Below are 21,163 nucleotides of genomic sequence, written 5' to 3'. Positions count from 1 at the left end.
TAATGACCATCGTTATGTTTGGAGGAAAAAGGGGGTTGCTTGCAAGCCGAAGAACACCATCCCAACCGTGAAGCACGGGGGTGGCAGCGTCATGCTGTGGGGGTGCTTTGCTGCAGGAGGGACTGGTGCACTTCACAAAATAGATGGCATCATGAGGAAGGAAAATTATGTGGATATATTGAAGCAACATCTCAAGACATAATAATAATAATAATAATAATAATAATAATAATAATAATAATAATAATAATAATATGCCATTTAGCAGACGCTTTTATCCAAAGCGACTTACAGTCATTCGTGCATACATTTTTGCGTATGAGCGGTCCCGGGAATCGAACCCACTACCCTGACGTTACAAGCGCCGTGCTCTACCAGCTGAGCTACAGAGGACTACATCAGTCAGGAAGTTAAAGCTTGGTCGCAAATGGGTCTTACAAATGGACAATGACCCCAAGCATACTTCCAAAGTTGTGGCAAAATGGCTTAAGGACAACAAAGTCAAGGTATTGGAGTGGCCATCACAAAGCCCTGTCCTCAATCCTATAGAAAATGTGTGGGCAGAACTGAAAATGCGTGTGCAAGCAAGGAGGCCTACAAACCTGACTCTGTTACACCAGCTCTGTCAGGAGGAATGGGCCAAAATTCACCCAACTTATTGTGGGAAGCTTGTGGAAGGCTACCTGAAACGTTTAACCCAAGTTAAACAATTTAAAGGCAATGCTACCAAAAACGAATTGAGTGTATGTAAACTTCTGACCCACTGGAAATGTGAAGAAAGAAATAAAAGCTGAAATAAATCATTTTCTCTACTATTATTCTGACATTTCACATTCTTAAAATATAGTGGTGATCCTAACTAACCTAAAACAGGGACTTTTTTCTAGGATTAAATGTCAGGAATTGTGACCATTTTTTATTTATTCGGCTAAGGTGTATGTAAAATTCCGACTTCAACTGTATATATATATATATATAATTTCGCCTGTGCTGGAGATGGTATCGGCTTATGCTGCTCTGGCTGGACTGGAAAATACATCGCAGCATATTAGCTTGATTTGAACCTCCCCCTGCACTGCTTGCTACAGCCGGCAAGCAGCAAAAGCTGCAGAGACCAGCCTATCAATGGGACAGGGACACAGTCAGTGAGTGAAGACTTCATTGTTTGCCTGGAGGAGCTGCGTGCGGGAAAACTGATACTTTAATCTGCTTTATCCATAGGGTCTCTATGCATGGTTTTTGCTTATTCATCCTGAAACTTTCACTTATGATTGACGATTATGGGGCCAACATATGGTTTCTCTCTGGGAAACATCGTTTTGGTCCTCCTGCTGTTGTGTAAAGGTAAGGGTCAACCTCAATTAGCCTCTATCGAATTTCATGGTTTTCTGGAAATAAAGTTGTAATCTATCTAAATAACCATATCTGAATGATTAACATATCCTAGTTTGCATGTAGCAAACATGTAGTTTACACCTTTGTTATTACTAAAATGAGTTTCACCTTACAGAATAGGTGATTTATTTTATTTTCAGATTAAATCAGATGGAAATGTATGTAGTCATACGAAAAATTATTGTCACTGTGTAATGTATGAATGACCGTACGTAAATGTCCCTAAAAGCGTTTTTGAGGCTGAAAGTTTAACTAGTTGGGGTGTAGCCTATCATTGATTGTCCTCTCCTCAGCATCAATTCTCAGGGCATCTTTTTGAGTTAATAGTCCAGTTGATATTAGTCCTACTGAGATGTATTTGACGAATGGCAATTCGACTAAATGTGCACAAAATTCAAAATCCCAATTCAAAATCTCTTTCTACTTATGCAAATACAGTACGTTAGTTCCTAAAACATTACAAAGTTGTGAAGTCCTATGACTTAATAATCAAAGCAAATTCGGATAGCATATTTATGGACTAAAACGCATATGGACTCAAACGACTATTCAATTTGGTTCGTTTGGGGATTTGAATGGAATTCAGTCAGTAAGTAGCCTACTTATAACAGTAAATTGTTATAAGATGCTATGAAATGCTGCTGGCATACAGTATGAATACATTGTCCTTTAGATCGTGATATGCATGGCATGGCACATGGCCTCTGTGAGTATAATGCATACAGCTATATATCATAATATTATAATCCCATTCACAATCCCATTACCCAACAGTACTAACACTCTCCCCCAACCAGACTATAGTTATAGTCTAACTCATCGCTCAAGGGTTTGTAAATCGCGATGTGTGGCGAAGGCTATAAACATAATGGTAGTTCAAAGATAGACCACTGTGTAGAAGTAGGCCTTTTGATTGAATTAAAAATATATTTCTAATCATTTAGAGCAGGGGGGGTCAGCAATATGGGACAGGATAACCAGGCTTAGGTCTATTGAATTCACTTTTGAGAGAAAGGAATTAATGTGCTACGTAATCTCCCTCGGGAGAGTTGAGTACAATGATTAATTAAGTAGTTTAAGTTGTCATAGTTGTGTAAATGTTCTTTGGTTATTTTTCATGGTGGCAGCAGTAGGCATTTAGTAATGCTCTTTACAGAATTTACCACTCTGCCTTTATATTGTTTTCAGTCCGCAGGGGATATTTGTGAAGCAAACTCGCAATTAACCACGCCCAAACGGTTTTGAGGAGCTGGAGTAACGATATGTGGCGTATATGGCCGATTGTAGTGTCATAAAAATGTGCAGATTGTAACAGAAATGACCTTATACACTCCCCTGTTTTGAACCAACGTCCCCACGTTTCTTAGGCCTTAACCGAGATTTCGAGAGTCATATATCAGTTATTTTGTAGGCCATAGCCCTAATTACAGAGGCGCTGAAAACGCCATCCAATGCTACGCGCGCATTGGATGGATTCTAGACATTGCCCGTCTGTCAGAACAAAGGCCGGTGCAGGTCTGACAGCAGGTGTGCGGCAAGTGCTCCCGTCTCTTGGCAAACAGTGCATGTTTTTTTTCCGATGAGAAAATATAGCCAGTTAAACAACTGAATCGCAACATTCTAATAGCAGATTATGCCTAAAACCCAAACTAAAGACAGGGCAGCAAAATGTATATATTTTTTATGGGGTTTTTCTTGAAAATTGATGGTAGGTATATGGCTAGGATATGCCTCTGATGGTCACAACAATAAGGTGACGTGAGGCCCATCCTTAAGAGAGCATGACTGTAACTTCTTGGCAAACAGTGGAGAGATGGAACTACAACATCTCACCTTATTGAAATTAGATGGACTCTGCTTTAAAGGTGCAATATGTAGAATTCGCTCCGCCATTTCCTGTTAGCAAAATGTCCAATAGTTTGCCTAATTTCAGTTTATGTGACAAAACAAGCAATCATTGTACCTTCTAAACCACTTGGCAAACTTAAGAACAGGGAGCATAGAAATAGTGGACATAGAACAGACCTACCGCTTCTTAGACTTGCTTTCAATGTGAATGACAGAGCTATAAGTCACATTTCTATGTGAATTTGGTCAGGTCGCCCAAAAAGTTACATATTGCAGCTTTAAATCAAGAGCCATTGAAGTGTTGGATATTTTGACATTTAACAGCCATGTTCTTATTTTTGTAATGATACCTTGGACAATATGGCCACCCCATATTACTGCTAATCTACATGCATGTTTCCTGCTTATTAAATCATACATAGGAAATTGGCGATCAGTGCTCCTGTAATGGCCATCAGTGTGTTGAAATGGTGGCTGGTTGGAGAGTTTGTGCACACACGTACACAGGAGGTTTACAGCAGGAGAAGCCTGTTGGAAGTCAATATATATATAAAAAATAAAAAAAAGTTACATGGTTTGAAGAAGGCTAAAATAGTATTTCTATTCAGTCACTGGCAGAAAAAAATGTATTTATTAATTTTTTTATTTGTATCTGATACTTGTATATTTCCATGCTTGTCGGGAAAGCAGTCAATGTACAGGTTGCTGAAAGATCAACACTATTTGATTTATCAGGCAGTCCAGTTCTGTCATGGTTGTGGTCAAATAATATATGATTCAGATTAACTGACTCATTTCCATGTTTGCTAGCATTACTGTGTCCTTTCTCTTGTGTACACTTAGCTACCAGAAAGCCTATTAAATGTATTATTCAGCTCCTATACTTTGGGAAATATGATATACCCAGAACCTTTGTGTATGAAAGCGAGCAGAAATCATTTCAAATGTTTTCAAGTTCAAGTTACCAAGGTCAGCAAAATGTAGAATGTTGGACCTTCATCTTTAATGAAAGGCAGGAAGTGTAAAGTGATCTGGAGAATTGCCCCAACCCTTTCCATATCCTCCTGAGACCCAGATATTATTTTTTGTCCTCTCTAGTGGACATCAGTTCTTGGTCCATATCTCTGAGCCCATACAAGCCACTGTATTAAGTCCTGTTGTCCCTTTGAGAAGACATTCTGGGCCTTTTAATGATATCATGTGTGGGGGTGTGACCGTGTGACCTTGACAATTTTATCTTCCTGGTTATTTAAAAAATGTCTGCCATCAAAATTAGCACATTTTATGGACATTTGAAAAGAAGTGTGTGTAATTGTTAATTATAATTTTTGTGAGTTTGATATTCAAATTGTTTCTAGTAAGTGAATATCTCAGGAATAGTTAAGTAAGTTATCAGGACTGTGTAACAATTTTTTCACATTAAATAAGAACTTAGCAAGAAATGTCTTACTGTACCCATTGACTGTAATGTAAATATTTTCCTATTTACGTCCTAATGACCACTACAGAGGACAATTTTGCACTTAAAATAAAATATATATATATTTTTTTAATATATATTTTTTATAACATGTTTTACTTTCACCCCAAACACTTTTCAGGTCTCAGGAGGATAATTTGACAACAATTCTCTGGTGTGAAACCACCAGGGAACTGAAGGTAGCCTGTTATGACCAAAGGGTTGCAGGGTCAAGGCTTAGGTTCAGATGCGGCACCTCAGTTGACCCTTTTCTTTTCTGTGAAAAGGTTAACACTGACAAAACATGGTCCAAATACCTTTTTGTCAACATCTCTCTCTCTCTCTCTCTCTCTCTCTCTCTCTCTCTCTCTCTCTCTCTCTCTCTCTCTCTCTCTCTCTCTCTCTCTCTCTCTCTCTCTCTCTCTCTCTCTCTCTCTCTCTCTCTCTCTCTCTCTCTCTCTCTCTCTCTCTCTCTCTCTCTCTCTAGTCCAATATTTACACGTGTTTTGGGGAAAGGTGGATTGGGGGCAAGTGTTTAAATTGTGCAGTATTTAGAAATCATAATAAGTGTCTGGTAGCAGTAGTTGTGACGTGTGTGTAGCATGAATGTATACAGTGCCTTCAGAATGTTTTCACACCCCTTGACTTTTCCCACATTTTGTTATGTTACAGCCTGAATTTAAAATGGATTACATTTAGATGTGTTTGTCACTGGCCTACACACAATGCCCCATAATGTCAAAGTGGAATTATGTACTTCACATTTTTTACAAATTAATTACAAATGAAAAGCTGAAATGTCTTGAGTCAATAAGTATTCAATCCCTTTGTTATGGCAAGGCTAAAGAAGTTCAGGAGTAAAATGTTGCTTAACAACTGTCTATGAGCCTGTTGGTATCAGGCCTGCTTACATTTTAGCCATTTCCAGATGCTCTTACCCAGAGCAGCTTACAGTAGTGACTGCATACATTTCCCTATTTTGCTTGTACTAGTCACCCGTGGGAATCAAACCCACAACCCTAGCGTTGCAAGTGCCATGCTCTACCAACTGAGCCACACGGGACGACACTGTCAGCCTGACGGTAAGGGAGTGAACAGCCCGTGGCTGGGGTGTGTGGGGTCCTTGATGATGCTGTGTGCCTTCCTTAGGCACTGTTTCGAGGAGATGTCCTGGATGGGTTGGAGCATGGTCCCAGTGATGTACTGGGCCGTCTTCACCACCCGCTGGAGGGCCTTGGGGTCGTGGACGGAGCAATTCCTGTACCAGGCCGTGATGCAACCAGTCAGGACGCTCTCAATGGTGCAGCAATAGTATTTGGAGAGGACCCGGGGTGGCATGCCAAATTTCTTCGCTGTTGCGCCCTTATGAAAAGAGTGGTGGTGTTGTCGGTCCATGTCAAGTCCTCGGTGATGTGGACCCTGAGGAACTTAAAACTGCTGACTCTCTCTACTGCAGTCCCATTGATGTGGATCGAGGCATGTTCCCTCCTCTGCTTCCTGAAGTCAACAATCAACTCATTTGTTTTGCTGACGTTGAGGGAGAGGTTGTTGTCCTGGCACCACAATGCCAGTTCACTTACTTCCTCCCTATAGGCTGACTCATCATTGTTGGTTATCAGGCCTACAACCGTGGTGTCGTCTGCAAACTTGATGATGGAGCTAGTGTCGTGGAAAGCCACGCAGTCGTGGGTGAACAGGGAGTGCAGCAGAGCGCTGAGGACATACTCCTGGGGGGGCCCTGTGTTAAGAGTCAGTGTGGAGTAGGTTTTGTTGCCAATCCTCACAGCCTGTGGTCTGATCATCCGGAAGTCCAGGATCCAGTCACATTTGAGCACATGTGAAAGCAATACATGAACACAACAGCAACATGGACAACTAAGGTATAAAAGCATTGATCTGTGGATCTGCTGTTCTGAACGTATTACCCTATTTGTAGCCCTAGGATGACCTCTGACCCTTGAAACCCTAACCTAAGTGGTAGTGATCGGCTCCCTCCACCTCCCACAGGAAGTTTTGTTAGCAGCTGCTTAACCAGGCTCTCCTCCTTGCATTAGCGCAACCATTTTCATCAGCATCCATCGCTTTTGAGAAGGACCAGACCAATAAATCTAATTTGATACATGACGCTATTTGATTTAGGCCCTTATTACATTATATGATTTAGTTAAGCTTGTGTCTTGGGTTCCTTATGCAGACGTTATACATGTTATACATTTTTCACTCTTGCTGTCAATGCATTTTCTTTTAGTATAATTGGAAAAACATCAAGTTATTTGCTAGTGTAACCCCAGTTCTTTATTTTTATTCCAGTCATAGCTTGGTTTATGTGTATTTTTCTGTGGTGAAAATGTACACTACAGTACCTACACTAGGAGAAAAACACAAAACGTTCACCGTCAGTTCGCCACATCAACAAATGAGTTTGAGACAAAAGCTCAGCTGTGCTCTACTCTTGGGTCAATAAGGACTTTGCCCATTAGCAGTAGGTTGCATGTGTCATAGGAGTTGATACACTGTCCTCAATCCCAGTGTTAACACTGTTATTTCATAATATTAGCACATGGCGGCAACACACAATTTAGAGATTACCTAAATTTGATGTTCTATTGACATTTTTTGCTTAGTTATAGGAATTGTTTATAACCATACATAATTTTTAAGGGGTGGCTGTGGTTCAGAATTCTCTGGAAGTCTCTTCCCGATAGCAAAAAAGCTGAAGCTTCTGCACATGTGCAGGATTCTCTACTTTATGCACAGTCTCTGCTCTACTTGTTCGGCTGCCCAGAGAACAGGCTACTCCGGCGACTTTCAATGATGAATGGAGAATGGTGCTCGTTTAATAAATGTTATTACTTTCGGAACCGCAGCCTCTGCCTTATTTTTCTGTAGACTGTAGACAGTTTTTATTTACTGTATTTGATATTATGTAAGTGAACTGTTTTTGTTATGGGTAAAGTCATAAAATTGGTCACCCAAAAACACCATAATGATATAAATGTGCTTCTCTCTCAAAGACAGAGGTACTCATTGGATTATATTTAATTGGTTTATTGCCATATAGCTACATTATGAGAGACCAAGCCCAGTGTCTATGTATTATTAGGGTACTCTACTGTACTTCATGGATGCTACAACTACCTTTCCATGCTCTGGCACTGTCCTTGATCCTTCAGACAGTTAAGGGTCACATTTCCAACCCATGCATGGACACAATCTAATTTCCTTTGGTGGAAGGACAAGAAGACATTGATTGAAATCGTGTCCTCGGGGCGTTTAGTGCTATTTTTTTCACGTGGGTCTTGACAAGTTATTTTCCACTGGTCGGTGATGCATGCTGTGTTTGACCGATCATTTACAACAATGAACAACACAAAGACTAAGCTAGGCTCGTATTAAGCTTCTTTCTCACTATCTCTTTGACAAGCCAGGGTAGAGATGGATGTAGGAGTGGCTCAGCATTGGGATGTCTTTGGCAGTGGCATTTTTACCCTTTGGACTAATAAGATTTTGTATTTGTTTGATGAAATTAAGGATCCTCTCTTTATGTTCAGGGGCATTATGATTACATAAATTACATAGATAGCATGCCAACTTGATTGAATATGCAAGGCAAGCCTGCATTTAAAAACATTAGTATGGAACACATTGACATATATTTAGTAAAGATTTAGCAATATAATTGCCCCATAGAATTTCAAATGACTGTTGTTTTAAAATACAACACACCATTTAATATTACATATTAACAGGTATTTAATAGCCTGGTTGTCAAAATCAGTGACCCATCGATAGGGAAGTACTGTTGCTGTGACCAAGCAAGCATGAATCTTGAGAGGTGGTAAATTGAGAGAAAATGCCAAGCGGAGGCAGAGCAGTCATTGCTTATGGTGTTGAACACAGACAATGCGTAGGCTACAATACAGATAATCAATCAATATTTACATTTTTTACATTTTAGTCACTTAGAAGACGCTCTCTTATCCAGAACGACTTACAGTAGTGAGTGCATACATTTTCATACTTTTGTTCGTACTCAATCAATAAAATGTATTTATAAAGCCCTATTTTAAATCAGCTGTTGTCACAAAGTGCTTATACAGTAACCCGGCCTAGACCCCAAAGAGCAAGCAGAAGCAGAGTCACATTGGCCTGGAAAAACTCCACAGAAGGAAGAAACCTGGAGGCTACTGAAACATAATGTTATTATATGTAATAACAGTATAACAACATAACAGTATATGTTTGAAACTGGCTTTTCAACAGCCACAGTGGTGATACTGTATCTGGACATTTCACGTAAGTGGCCTGATGATGATGATGCCATCAAAATAGATCTGCTGCTGCATGATGTGACCTCTGTTTACTTTCTAATGTCCCAGTCATTCCCAGAGGAATTCTTCAACTGAATTTGTAGTTGCAGCGAGGCTAGCTAATCCCTAAGGAGATGTTATATTAGATTTATTGATGACTTATGAACATGGAACATTGCATTTCTTTGAGGCTAATTGGGATACGTTATGTGGATAATTGGTTATTATGTTACAATACAAGTTAATCTACCTGCATGTAGTTCATCTATGTGCATCAAGCAAAGAAATTGGCAAAAAAAGTAAAATATCCACTTACTCTGACTAACTCAATTTCTTATTAAATTGCAATGGCATCACAGAGAGAGGCCACAGAAGGCAGTTCCAGAACACAACAGCATGCTTGCATATTTGGTCTACAGAAATCATGTATCTGGGCTTACTGGACACACTGCCTCATTACGATGTGGTTATACTGCTTGTAATGGATGAATGTTAATTAATTAATTAGCGCCATGGACAAAACACATTGGGTCTCAAATTGAATCCAATATGCAGTAACTCAAACCCCAAACACTCATGGAACCAAAAACATCACTGTGTCTTTTTATTTTTTATTTGTATTTAACCTTTATTTAACTAGGCAAGTCAGTTAAGAACATATTCTGAAATTAAAACTGTTTTGATGAATGGTTAATTCTGCACACAACAAGCTGGACTCCACAGTATGATGAAACAATTCTGTATATTGGCAATGCAAACCAAGAACATTATAATCAATTATAACATTCATTAGCTTAGTTATTGCATGATTTTCAGTCTTTTAGTTAATTGGATCTTGTATAGTCTTTAGTATTTATTCTCATTACTGTTTTATATTTGGAAAGCAACATAATCAGAGACAGCTTTCAGAGTCTTTATGACAGATTCAATTGAACTTTGAATTTGATTTATATTCTATCATTGATGATTTCTATGCTTACTCTGCATGAAATGATGGGTTATAAACAAGCAGATCTGTGTGCATGATGATTATGATCCATATGACTCTATTATAACAGACTTTCAGATTCCACAGTTGTAGTTTTGGTTTGGACAAAAATATACAGTAAACTAGTATGAGGCAATGAGCCCTATTTTATGTGCTTGGAAATGACTGTGCACATGTGTAACAGGGTTGGTTATGTTTCCACTTGCCACTACAGAAACATGTATTCAATGCTTTCCTATTCCTATTGGTTGGTTGAATTGACATATGTTATGCCATTGGTCATGCTTGCAGATAGGGGGAGATCGTGAACGTCAATTCTTCCCAGTCTGATATTTCTATGCAAGCGGTAGGTCACGTTCTGAAATACTATATTCTATTTTCATATTGACAATGTGTACGAGTTGACTATGTACATTTGATGTGTATATATATATAGTAGGCTACGTGTACTGTCCCTGTTAGCTTTGGGACACAACATCGATTCGGGAGTCTGTATATTGGTTGGACTCCCTGAGTTGTGATTGTTCTGGTGGGTGGCGACGGAAAATAACCCTACAACAATATAGCCGGCTTCACCAAAAAAAGTTTCCTGTCAACAAAAGCATATGTATAATCTCTAGGAACTCTACTTACTGAACATACAGTAAAATGTGTCCCTCACTATCAAATAAACATCTGAATCCAACTTTTGTCCAAACCGCAAAATATTCCTGCTGTGTAAGCAGTGGTAGATTCCATGGTAGGAAGTCTTGCGTGAAGTGAGTGGTCTAATGGCAGCCCGCTGTCTAACTCGGTTAGTTATTTCCATGCTAACAGACTAATCACGAATCTACAGCCATCAACATACTGTTGTCCTGCACATCTAATGTGCTTTCTTGTGTCTATCGTCAGAATAAACACCAATCAACTGGGATCGCTGGCTGGGCATTCCTTTCTTTAAAAACACAACGCAAGAGAGTTACAAAGTACGATCACATCTGTTACACTGTTGCCGAGACCCATCTTCTTGTCTTCGTGGGACATCTGTTACACATGCAATGCAAAGCTTTTCCCCAGCTCATTAGTTAAAACAATGAGCATGTTGATCAGTATTGCTATTGATTGGCCCGCTGCCAGATGCTTGACTTTCTGATGGGTCGTTACTCAGGGACAGATGCATTGAATGAATGTTGACCTTGGTAGAAAGGGCATGGGATTTGCTCTTGCCCAGACCCCTGCTAGATGCACATATCTTCAGACCTGGATTCAAATAGTATTTGAAATATTTCAAATACTTTAGCTGTGCTTCATTGAGCTTGCCTGGCGCAATGGAACCAATAGAATAGTCTAAAAACTGCAAACCCCTCCAATCTGGCATTCCAGGCAGGCTCAAGCAAATGCTGAAAATACTATTTGAACCCTGGTCTGCGTCTATTACAGAGGCTAGCCCCAAGGTCAGATCTCATGATCTGCACAGGGTTTGTGGAGAATTTTTAATGTGGAGTTCTGGGTGGTAGCTAGATGGGCCCCCCAAGCCCCCTGTGCTTGCCTCCAGTCCAGTTTTGTCCTCACTCCTCAGGCAGATTAGTAAGCAGAGAACTGCTGGGGCTGGGGCTGGGGCTCTTTGTCTAGTCTAGCAAATGAGCTCATAGATGGTAAATCTCTCTGGCGATGTGTGTCGTTAGATAATTGAGTTTCTGTCTTTGTCCTGGACGTCCCCAGTCTGTCTGTATGATATACTGGTCCAATCCTAAGCATCTTTCTTATCTGTCACTGGCGATCTGAGCATGCAGACATGTTTACCGTTTTTTGTTAATGTCCTGCAATGGATTATTGTCTTTGTCCAGGCTTCGATTAAAGGAGGAGACAAGAAAACCAATTCATTCATACCCATAGCATGTCATGGTTATAAAGTCAATATAAAGAAAAAGTTTACCATAATGATAGTGCCTTTGTAGTGTTCTTAAAAACCTTTAAGGAATGGATGAAAATGACTTTTTTTTTTTAATCGGAGGAATTTCTAATTGATAATGCATAATGCTTTACATTTATGGTATATGTTATAAGGTGTTTAGTTCCGTACATTACATGGGCTAACACACCCCATCCAACACAAATGTATAGCACCCACCAGTTTTTGGGGGTTATGAGACCAAAGTGTTGTTTTCTAAAAGGTCGTAAGTCCTAGCTATGCCTTTGAGCTGAAATCAATATGTTCCGATTGCATCACCGTGTTTGCAGTCATAGTCCTTGCCGTGGTTATGAGAGGTCAAATCAGTGAGCACATCTGCTGGAGTGACTGTGGCTAACATTGAATTTCTTTGGGTTTTTGATCAGTGTAGCATTTAGGGGAAGTCCTGAGTCACTCCAGTGGAAAACCGTCATGGTATCACTGAACAAAGAAACCTATTTGCTCCAAAGCGTGCTTGATGCATTCAATTAATTAGCTTTGATATAAACTGCTTACTTTTCTGTTGGCTTCCATCCTGGAAATAAATTGCATTTTGACTGATATAAACCAATTGAGTAGCCAGCATATGGTTCACCCACCATGGCCAGCCTCGAGCCACAGTCAGCCCTCACTACTGAATTCTAGTTTCACGATGATGTTGTTCCTTGTGTAAACATCGCTCAAGCATTTTGAATCTGAATTTTAAGAGGATGTTCTAGCACTTTGTTTCGCGGTGTTATCTACACAGTTATCATGTTCCATGTTGCCTTGGATTTCAGGGCAGGGTGACTGATTTAGTTGTTGGATCTGAAAAAGGGAATTGTCTCTCTCTGATGGTCATTGGATGCTGCTTGGATTTGGATGCTGGATGCTCTAGGATGACACGTCACATGTCTTACTATGCTGTCCACCTGAATGAAATGATCAGTGGTGCTTGTTTTCTTACTACTTGATATTTGAAGAGTATTCTTTATGATTATGTTCCTTTGCAAAAACTGGCACCTCTTCACTTTCTTAATCCATGCACGAATTCATGTCCAAATTCATGTCCAAATATTGTAGTTTCTACCTTTTTCAAGCACATCAAATGTTATGGATGGCTTTTATTTGAATTGATCTTTGTGGTGGATAATGTTTCCCACTAAACGTTGAGATGTGGAGTGAAACCAAATAATCTAGCCCTATAGCAGAATTGTATATATTAAAATGCAATGTGAAAATGGTTTTGGTCAGAATTTGGCCAGGATTTTTCAGACAAGTGGACCACTGGCACTGCTGTTTGTTTTTGTTTCAGCAAGACTTTTAATAAAGAGGGTCGTAGCTTGGCTGACTGTATCTCCATCCTTCAGGAAGACTGGCAACACTTTATCCATCAATCTGACCTCCTGTCATCCAAGCACAGTGAAATTAAATCAATGTCTGAAACCAGAGCCAAGGCCTCAACTGCACCAACAGAAATTGAAAAATCTAGTTTCGCTGTCTGCTAATGACATTAGTGCGTTCCCTAAATGGCCACCCCCACCGACAGGAACACAACTGGGGACATAATTACAGGCCGAACACTCACATCTCCATTTTCCTGTAAAATACGCATAGCAAACCCCCCGGCAGTCCCGGCCAGCAGGTAATGATTCATGATTAATTTCTTCACGGTATCATGTTATCCCCTGTAATTGAACTTCCCAAGGTGAAACCAAGGAGAAACGGAAACCACATGTGGTTGACCATGTGAGAAATTCATTAGACAAGCTGCGTGGGTGTCATTTGAGCCCCTCTTTTCAATTTCCATTGACGTAAGAATAAAATATATGCCAATAAAATATATGTATTGTATGGATACAGTCTCATTAGGTAGCTTAAATACATGGATGTTATTTTCATTTGACATTTACATTTAAGTCATTTAGCAGACGCTCTTATCCAGAGCGACTTACAGGAGCAATTAGGGTTAAGTGCCTTGCTTAAGGGCACATCGACAGATTTTTCACCTAGTCGGCTCGGGGATTAGAACCAGCGACCTTTCGGTTACTGGCACAACGCTCTTACCCACTAAGCTACCTGCCGCCCTACATGTACAGTGAGGGAAAAAAGTATTTGATCCCCTGCTGATTTTGTACGTTTGTCCACTGACAAAGACATGATCAGTCTCTAATTTTAATGGTAGGTTTATTTGAACAATGAGAGACAGAATAACAACAAAGAAATCCAGAAAAACGCATGTCAAAAATGTTATAAATTGATTTGCATTTTAATGAGGGAAATAAATATTTGACCCCTCTGCAAAACATGACTTAGTACTTGGTGGCAAAACCCTTGTTGGCAATCACAGAGGTCAGACGTTTCTTGTAGTTGGCCACCAGGTTTGCACACATCTCAGGAGGGATTTTGTTCCACTCCTCTTTGCAGATCTTCTCCAAGTCATTAAGGTTTCGAGGCTGATGTTTGGCAACTCGAACCTTCAGCTCCCTCCACAGATTTTCTATGGGATTAAGGTCTGGAGACTGGCTAGGCCACTCCAGGACCTTAATGTGCTTCTTCTTGAGCCACTCCTTTGTTGCCTTGGCCGTGTGTTTTGGGTCATTGTCATGCTGGAATACCCATCCACGACCCATTTTCAATGCCCTGGCTGAGGGAAGGAGGTTCTCACCCAAGATTTGACGGTACATGGCCCCGTCCATCGTCCCTTTGATGCGGTGAAGTTGTCCTGTCCCCTTAGCAGAAAAACACCCCCAAAGCATAATGTTTCCACCTCCATGTTTGACGATGGGGATGGTGTTCTCGGGGTCATTGGCAGCATTCCTCCTCCTCCAAACACGGCGAGTTGATTTGATGCCAAAGAGCTCAATTTTGGTCTCATCTGACCACAACACTTTCACCCAGTTCTCCTCTGAATCATTCAGATGTTCATTGGCAAACTTCAGACAGCCCTGTATATGTGCTTTCTTGAGCAGGGGGACCTTGCGGGCGCTGCAGGATTTCAGTCCTTCACGGCGTAGTGTGTTACCAATTGTTTTCTTGGTGACTATGGTCCCAGCTGCCTTGAGATCATTGACAAGATCCTCCTGTGTAGTTCTGGGCTGATTCCTCACCATTCTCATGATCATTGCAACTCCACGAGGTGAGCTATTGCATGGAGCCCCAGGCCGAGGGAGATTGACAGTTCTTTTGTGTTTCTTCCATTTGCAAATAATTGCACCAACTGTTGTCACCTTCTCACAAAGCTGCTTGGCGATGGTCTTGTAGCCCATTCCAGCCTCGTGTAGGTCTACAATCTTGTCCCTGACATCCTTGGAGAACTCTTTGGTCTTGGCCATGGTGGAGAGTTTGGAATCTGATTGATTGATTGCTTCTGTGGACAGGTGTCTTTTATACAGGTAACAAGCTGAGATTAGGAGCACTCCCTTTAAGAGTGTGCTCCTAATCTCAGCTCGTTACCTGTATAAAAGACACCTGGGAACCAGAAATCTTTCTGATTGAGAGGGGGTCAAATACTTATTTCCCTCATTAAAATGCAAATCAATTTATAACATTTTTTACATGCGTTTTTCTGGATTTTTTTGTTGTTATTCTGTCTCTCACTGTTCAAATAAACCTACCATTAAAATTATAGACTGATCATTTCTTTGTCAGTGGGCAAACGTACAAAATCAGCAGGGGATCAAATACTTTTTTTCCCTCACTGTATGGTGGCATCATTTAAATAGGCCTATCAGGGAGGAGATGTCTGATAGTTGATGATGCTTTATGTGCAGGCACACCCTCATATTAGGCAGCTGAAGAAAATGTCACAGCATTGTGAAATTCACTGACATGGTAGGTCTAAAGGCTACATTCAGAATATGCTTCCCATGGTATGTTAGCATCAGGAAAGTGAGCAATAGCCTATTACATTGAGCATATGACATCAGGGGTCATGGTATTTAGACTTCAACCCAACCAAAGCAAAACACTGTCCTGATAAATATATCTATTGGCTCTTGGATTTTACAAAAACTGTTAAGTTACAGGTCTTGGCTGCATTTGAAAAAGAATATCCCTAGAACACTATGAAACATCTGGGAAACCAGGCCTGGTATTTATAGCTGACTTTGAAAAAAAGCCTTTTGATAAAGTACGACTGGAATTTATATATTAATGTCTGAAATATTTCAATTTTGGAGAATCTCTTATACAATGGGTTAAAGTTATGTATAGTAACCCTAGTTGTAAAATAGTAAATAATTTCTCATAAAGTATTAACCTCTACGGGATCGGTGTCCCGTATACGGGACGGTTGAGCTAACGTGCACTAATGTGATTAGCATGACTGTTGCAAGTAACAGCAAACTTTCCAGGGCATAGACATGTCTTATATGGGCAGAAAGCTTAAAATCTTGTTAATCTGCATAGTTCTGTTTGATAAAATCCATATTTATATTCAAATGTAGGAACTGGGTTCTACAGTTTGAACCCCTGCCGTCTCTGGCTCCACACCCACCCCGCCCGGCCATCTACAGTGGGGAAAAAAAAGTATTTAGTCAGCCACCAATTGTGCAAGTTCTCCCACTTAAAAAGATGAGAGAGGCCTGTAATTTTTATCATAGGTACACGTCAACTATGACAGACAAAATGAGGAAAAGAAATCCAGAAAATCACATTGTAGGATTTTTTATGAATTTATTTGCAAATTATGGTGGAAAATAAGTATTTGGTCAATAACAAAAGTTTCTCAATACTTTGTTATATACCCTTTGTTGGCAATGACACAGGTCAAACGTTTTCTGTAAGTCTTCACAAGGTTTTCACACACTGTTGCTGGTATTTTGGCCCATTCCTCCATGCAGATCTCCTCTAGAGCAGTGATGTTTTGGGGCTGTCGCTGGGCAACACGGACTTTCAACTCCCTCCAAAGATTTTCTATGGGGTCGAGATCTGGAGACTGGCTAGGCCACTCCAGGACCTTGAAATGCTTCTTATGAAGCCACTCCTTCGTTGCCCGGGCGGTGTGTTTGGGATCATTGTAATGCTGAAAGACCCAGCCACGTTTCATCTTCAATGCCCTTGCTGATGGAAGGAGGTTTTCACTCAAAATCTCACGATACATGGCCCCATTCATTCTTTCCTTAACACGGATCAGTCGTCCTGGTCCCTTTGCAGAAAAACAGCCCCAAAGCATGATGTTTCCACCCCCATGCTTCACAGTAGGTATGGTGTTCTTTGGATGCAACTCAGCATTCTTTGTCCTCCAAACACGACGAGTTGAGTTTTTACCAAAAATTTCTATTTTGGTTTCATCTGACCATATGACATTCTCCCAATCCTCTTCTGGATCATCCAAATGCACTATAGCAAACTTCAGACAGGCCTGGACATGTACTGGCTTAAGCAGGGGGACACGTCTGGCACTGCAGGATTTGAGTCCCTGACGGCGTAGTGTGTTACTGATGGTAGGCTTTGTTACTTTGGTCCCAGCTCTCTGCAGGTCATTCACTAGGCCCCCCCGTGTGGTTCTGGGATTTTTGCTCACCGTTCTTGTGATCATTTTGACCCCATGGGGTGAGATCTTGCGTGGAGCCCCCAGATCGAGGGGAGATTATCAGTGGTCTTGTATGTCTTCCATTTCCTAATAATTGCTCCCACAGTTGATTTCTTCAAACCAAGCTGCTTACCTATTGCAGATTCAGTCTTCCCAGCCTGGTGCAGGTCTACCATTTTGTTTCTGGTGTCCTTTGACAGCTTTTTGGTCTTGGCCATAGTGGAGTTTGGAGTGTGACTGTTTGAGGTTGTGGACAGGTGTCTTTTATACTGATAACAAGTTCAAACAGGTGCCATTAATACAGGTAACGAGTAGAGGACAGAGGAGCCTCTTAAAGAAGAAGTTACAGGTCTGTGAGAGCCAGAAATGTTGCTTGTTTGTAGGTGACCAAATACTTATTTTCCACCATAATTTGCAAATAAATTCATAAAAAATCCTACAATGTGATTTTCTGGAGAAAAAAATTAATAGTTGACGTGTAGCTATGATGAAAATTAGAGGCCTCTCTCATCTTTTTAAGTGGGAGAACTTGCACAATTGGTGGCTGACTAAATACTTTTTTTCCCCACTGTAGATGTGTGAAAGTTAGTGTGTAAGCTAATGATCCATCGTGTAAGACATTCCTGGGAGTGTGTAAACTTACGTTTTGTATTACCATATCATTTATGTATGTTCTCTATAGTTATGTACTTGAAAATGTATCAATTGACTAATTCAGCATATTTGGGGAGACTTGATACAAAATAGTCCAGTATTGCAACGCTTCACTGGATCAATCTGAAACTTTGCACACACATTGCTGCCATCTGGTGGCAAAAATCTAAATTGCGCCTATACTGCAATATTATATTGTGGCCTTTCTCTTGCATTTCAAAGATGGAAAAAAAACCTGCATGTTTTATTATCTTTTACCAGATCTAATGTGTTATATTCTCCTACATTAATTTCACATTTCCACAAACTTCAAAGTGTTTCCTTTCAAATGGTATCAAGAATATGCATATCCTTGCTTGGAATCATGTAATAACCAAAAAAGTGTTAAACAAATAAAAATATATTTTATATTGGAGATTCTTCAAATAGCCACCCTCTGCCTTGATGACAGCTTTGCACACTGTTGGCATTCTCTCAACCAGCTTCATGAGGTAGTCACCTGGAATGCATTTCAATTAACAGGTGTGCCTTCTTAAAGGTTAATTTGTGGAATTTATTTCCTTCTTAATGTGTTTGAGCCAATCAGTTGTGTTGTGACAAGGTAGGGGGGGTATACAGAAGATAGCCCTATTTGGTAAAAGACCAAGTCCATATTATGGCAGGAACAGCTCAAATAAGCAAAGAGAAATGACAGTCCATCATTACTTTAAGACATGAAGGTCAGTCAATCCGGGAAATTTCAAGAACTTTGAAAGTTTCTTCAAGTGCAGTCGCAAAAAACATCAAGCGCTATGATGAAACTGGCTCTCATGAGAACCACCACAGGAATGGAAGACCCAGAGTTACCTCTGCTGCAGAGGATAAGTTCATTAGAGTTACCAGCCTCAGAAATTGCAGCCAAAATAAATCCTTCACAGTGTTCAAGTCACAGAAATGTGTCCTTTGGTCTGGAGTCCAAATTTGAGATTTTTGGTTCCAACCGCCGTGGCTTTGTGAGACGCGGTGTGGGTGAACGGATGATCTCCACATGTGTAGTTCCCACCGTAAAGCATGGAGGAGGAGGTGTTATGGTGTGGGGGTGCTTTGCTTGTGACACTGTCTGTGATTTATTTAGAATTCAAGGCACACTTAACCAGCATGGCTACCACAGCATTCTGCAGCGATACGCCATCCCATTTGGTTTGGGCTTAGTGGAACTATCATTTTTTCCCCCAACAGGACAAACACCCAACACACCTCCAGGCTGTGTAAGGGCTATTTTACCAAGAAGGAGAGTGATGGAGTGCTGAATCAGATGACTTGGCCTCCACAATCCCCCGACCTCAACCCAATTGAGATGGTTTGGGATGGAGTGAAGGAAAAGCAGCCAACAAGTGCTCAGCATATCTGGGAACTCCTTAAAGACTGTTGGAAAAGCATTCCAGGTGAAGCTGGTTGAGAAAATGCGAAGAGTGTGCAAAGCTGTCATCAAGGCAAAGGGTGGCTATTTGAAGAATCTCAAATATAAAATATATTTGGATTTGTTTAACACTTTTTCGGTTACTACATGATTCCATATGTGTTATTTCATAGTTTTGATGTCTTCACTATTATCCTACAATGTAGAAAATAGAATAAATGAAGAAAAGCTCTTGAATGAGTAGGTGTGTCCAAACTTTGGACTGGTACGTATATACCCCAAAAATATATGGGGGATTGGAAATGATGCCGACAATTACATTGATAGAAGCCACAATCTATCTGCAATATTAAAGCTGATCTACCCCCTAATAATTATAATAAACAATAAGTGTGTTTATTTGTTTTTCTCTTCAATTGATAGACCAGTTCATAGATGTTCAATTGTTGGTGACAAAAACAATGATAGTTAAAAAAATTAACAAAAAGTCATGCCATAACAAAAAGGTATTCAAACAAACGCAGGAAGACCTTGTCGAGCATTACATGCACTCTCAGCATTTGCCCCAGTTGCTGCTGCCCCCTAGAGATGAGATGTGGAAGTGTGCTGTCTGCCTGTGTGCCTAAGCTCTAACGACCTCCATTCCTAACACATTGTATTTATTTCAATTCGCAGTGTCAGTTGGGCTCTACTTCCCCCAGAATCATTACCAGGAGACTGTGTACGTTGGGCAGTCTGCTGGGACACCCGTGCTCCAGGTTCACGCCATGGTGGAGAGTGACTCTCAACAACCCCACTTCTATCTGTGCTGGAACAACCCCCCGAGGCCTCCAACCTTTGCCCAGTGGTTACACCTGGACGAGACCACAGGGATACTCTCCATGAATAAGACCCTGGAGTGGAGCGACTTTGACTCTGCATGTGAGTTAAATAGAGACAGAAGGTTGCGCATATGTATTCTTTCCCCATTGTTTATGGGATATTTTATGAAGTTGAATGTGCAATCTATTTACTTTGCATATACCAATTTTCAATTGTCCATTGAACACAACACTCCAATATATTTCCAATATACAGGTATATTTAATATTGTAAAATGTGTGGGGGGAAATGATTTAAGTTGCTCAGCTTGCATGCTTTGTGCATACTAAGCTTCAAGGTGATACGTCATGTTCAGGGATCTGCTTTCAGAATCAGGACAGTAATGTAATTGCATAAAAGCCCAGAAAGTGCCCAGTCATCAAGAAATAAATGCACTGTGGGAGATTAAAATGGGGGCCGTTGTTTCTGCTTTGGTTCTCTTGCTGATCAGATAAGTTTTGGACGCTGAGGCTGAGGATCATGGCGGCGACCAGACCCGTGAAGAGTGTCCTCTGTGGCCTCCCTACCGTATGGGTCCACCTAATCTTCATCAATGCCACAGTGCCACCGTGTGGCCGGACCAGACCAGAGCTGGAGAAACTGTGCTTCCCTGACAAGGACCTGCACTCCCACATTAAGGAGAACAGGTTCCCCGGGGCCCTTCGCCAGCTCAGACAGCTCACCAGGTTAAACGTCTGCCCCAACTACACCATCTCCTACAGTGTGGAATCAGGTTAGTCATGCTACACTCCATTCACCCACACTGTGTCTGTGCATGATATTATGAGAAACCTCAGACACTTG

General features: G+C 40.7%; 1 protein-coding gene across 2 annotated transcripts in view; it reads left to right on the top strand.

Annotated features, from left to right (window-relative positions):
• Nucleotides 1-1,093: 1,093 nt before the first annotated feature.
• Nucleotides 1,094-21,163, top strand: part of LOC121568845 (proto-oncogene tyrosine-protein kinase receptor Ret) — a 29,839-nt gene continuing 9,769 nt past the window's right edge. Inside the window, exons 1-3 of one of the 2 annotated variants that reach the window (XM_041879310.2) lie at nt 1,094-1,344; nt 20,174-20,419; nt 20,811-21,092. In XM_041879310.2, coding sequence (XP_041735244.2) covers nt 1,281-1,344; nt 20,174-20,419; nt 20,811-21,092 — 592 coding nt within the window. In that variant the 5' untranslated portion in view covers nt 1,094-1,280. The remainder of the gene's footprint in view (nt 1,345-20,173; nt 20,420-20,810; nt 21,093-21,163) is intronic. The other variant, XM_041879301.2, reaches the window with a different exon arrangement.

Source organism: Coregonus clupeaformis, chromosome 1 (genome assembly GCF_020615455.1).
Source record: "Coregonus clupeaformis isolate EN_2021a chromosome 1, ASM2061545v1, whole genome shotgun sequence".
NCBI classification, from domain to species: Eukaryota; Metazoa; Chordata; class Actinopteri; order Salmoniformes; family Salmonidae; genus Coregonus; species Coregonus clupeaformis.
This window is presented reverse-complemented; position numbering and strand designations above follow the sequence as displayed.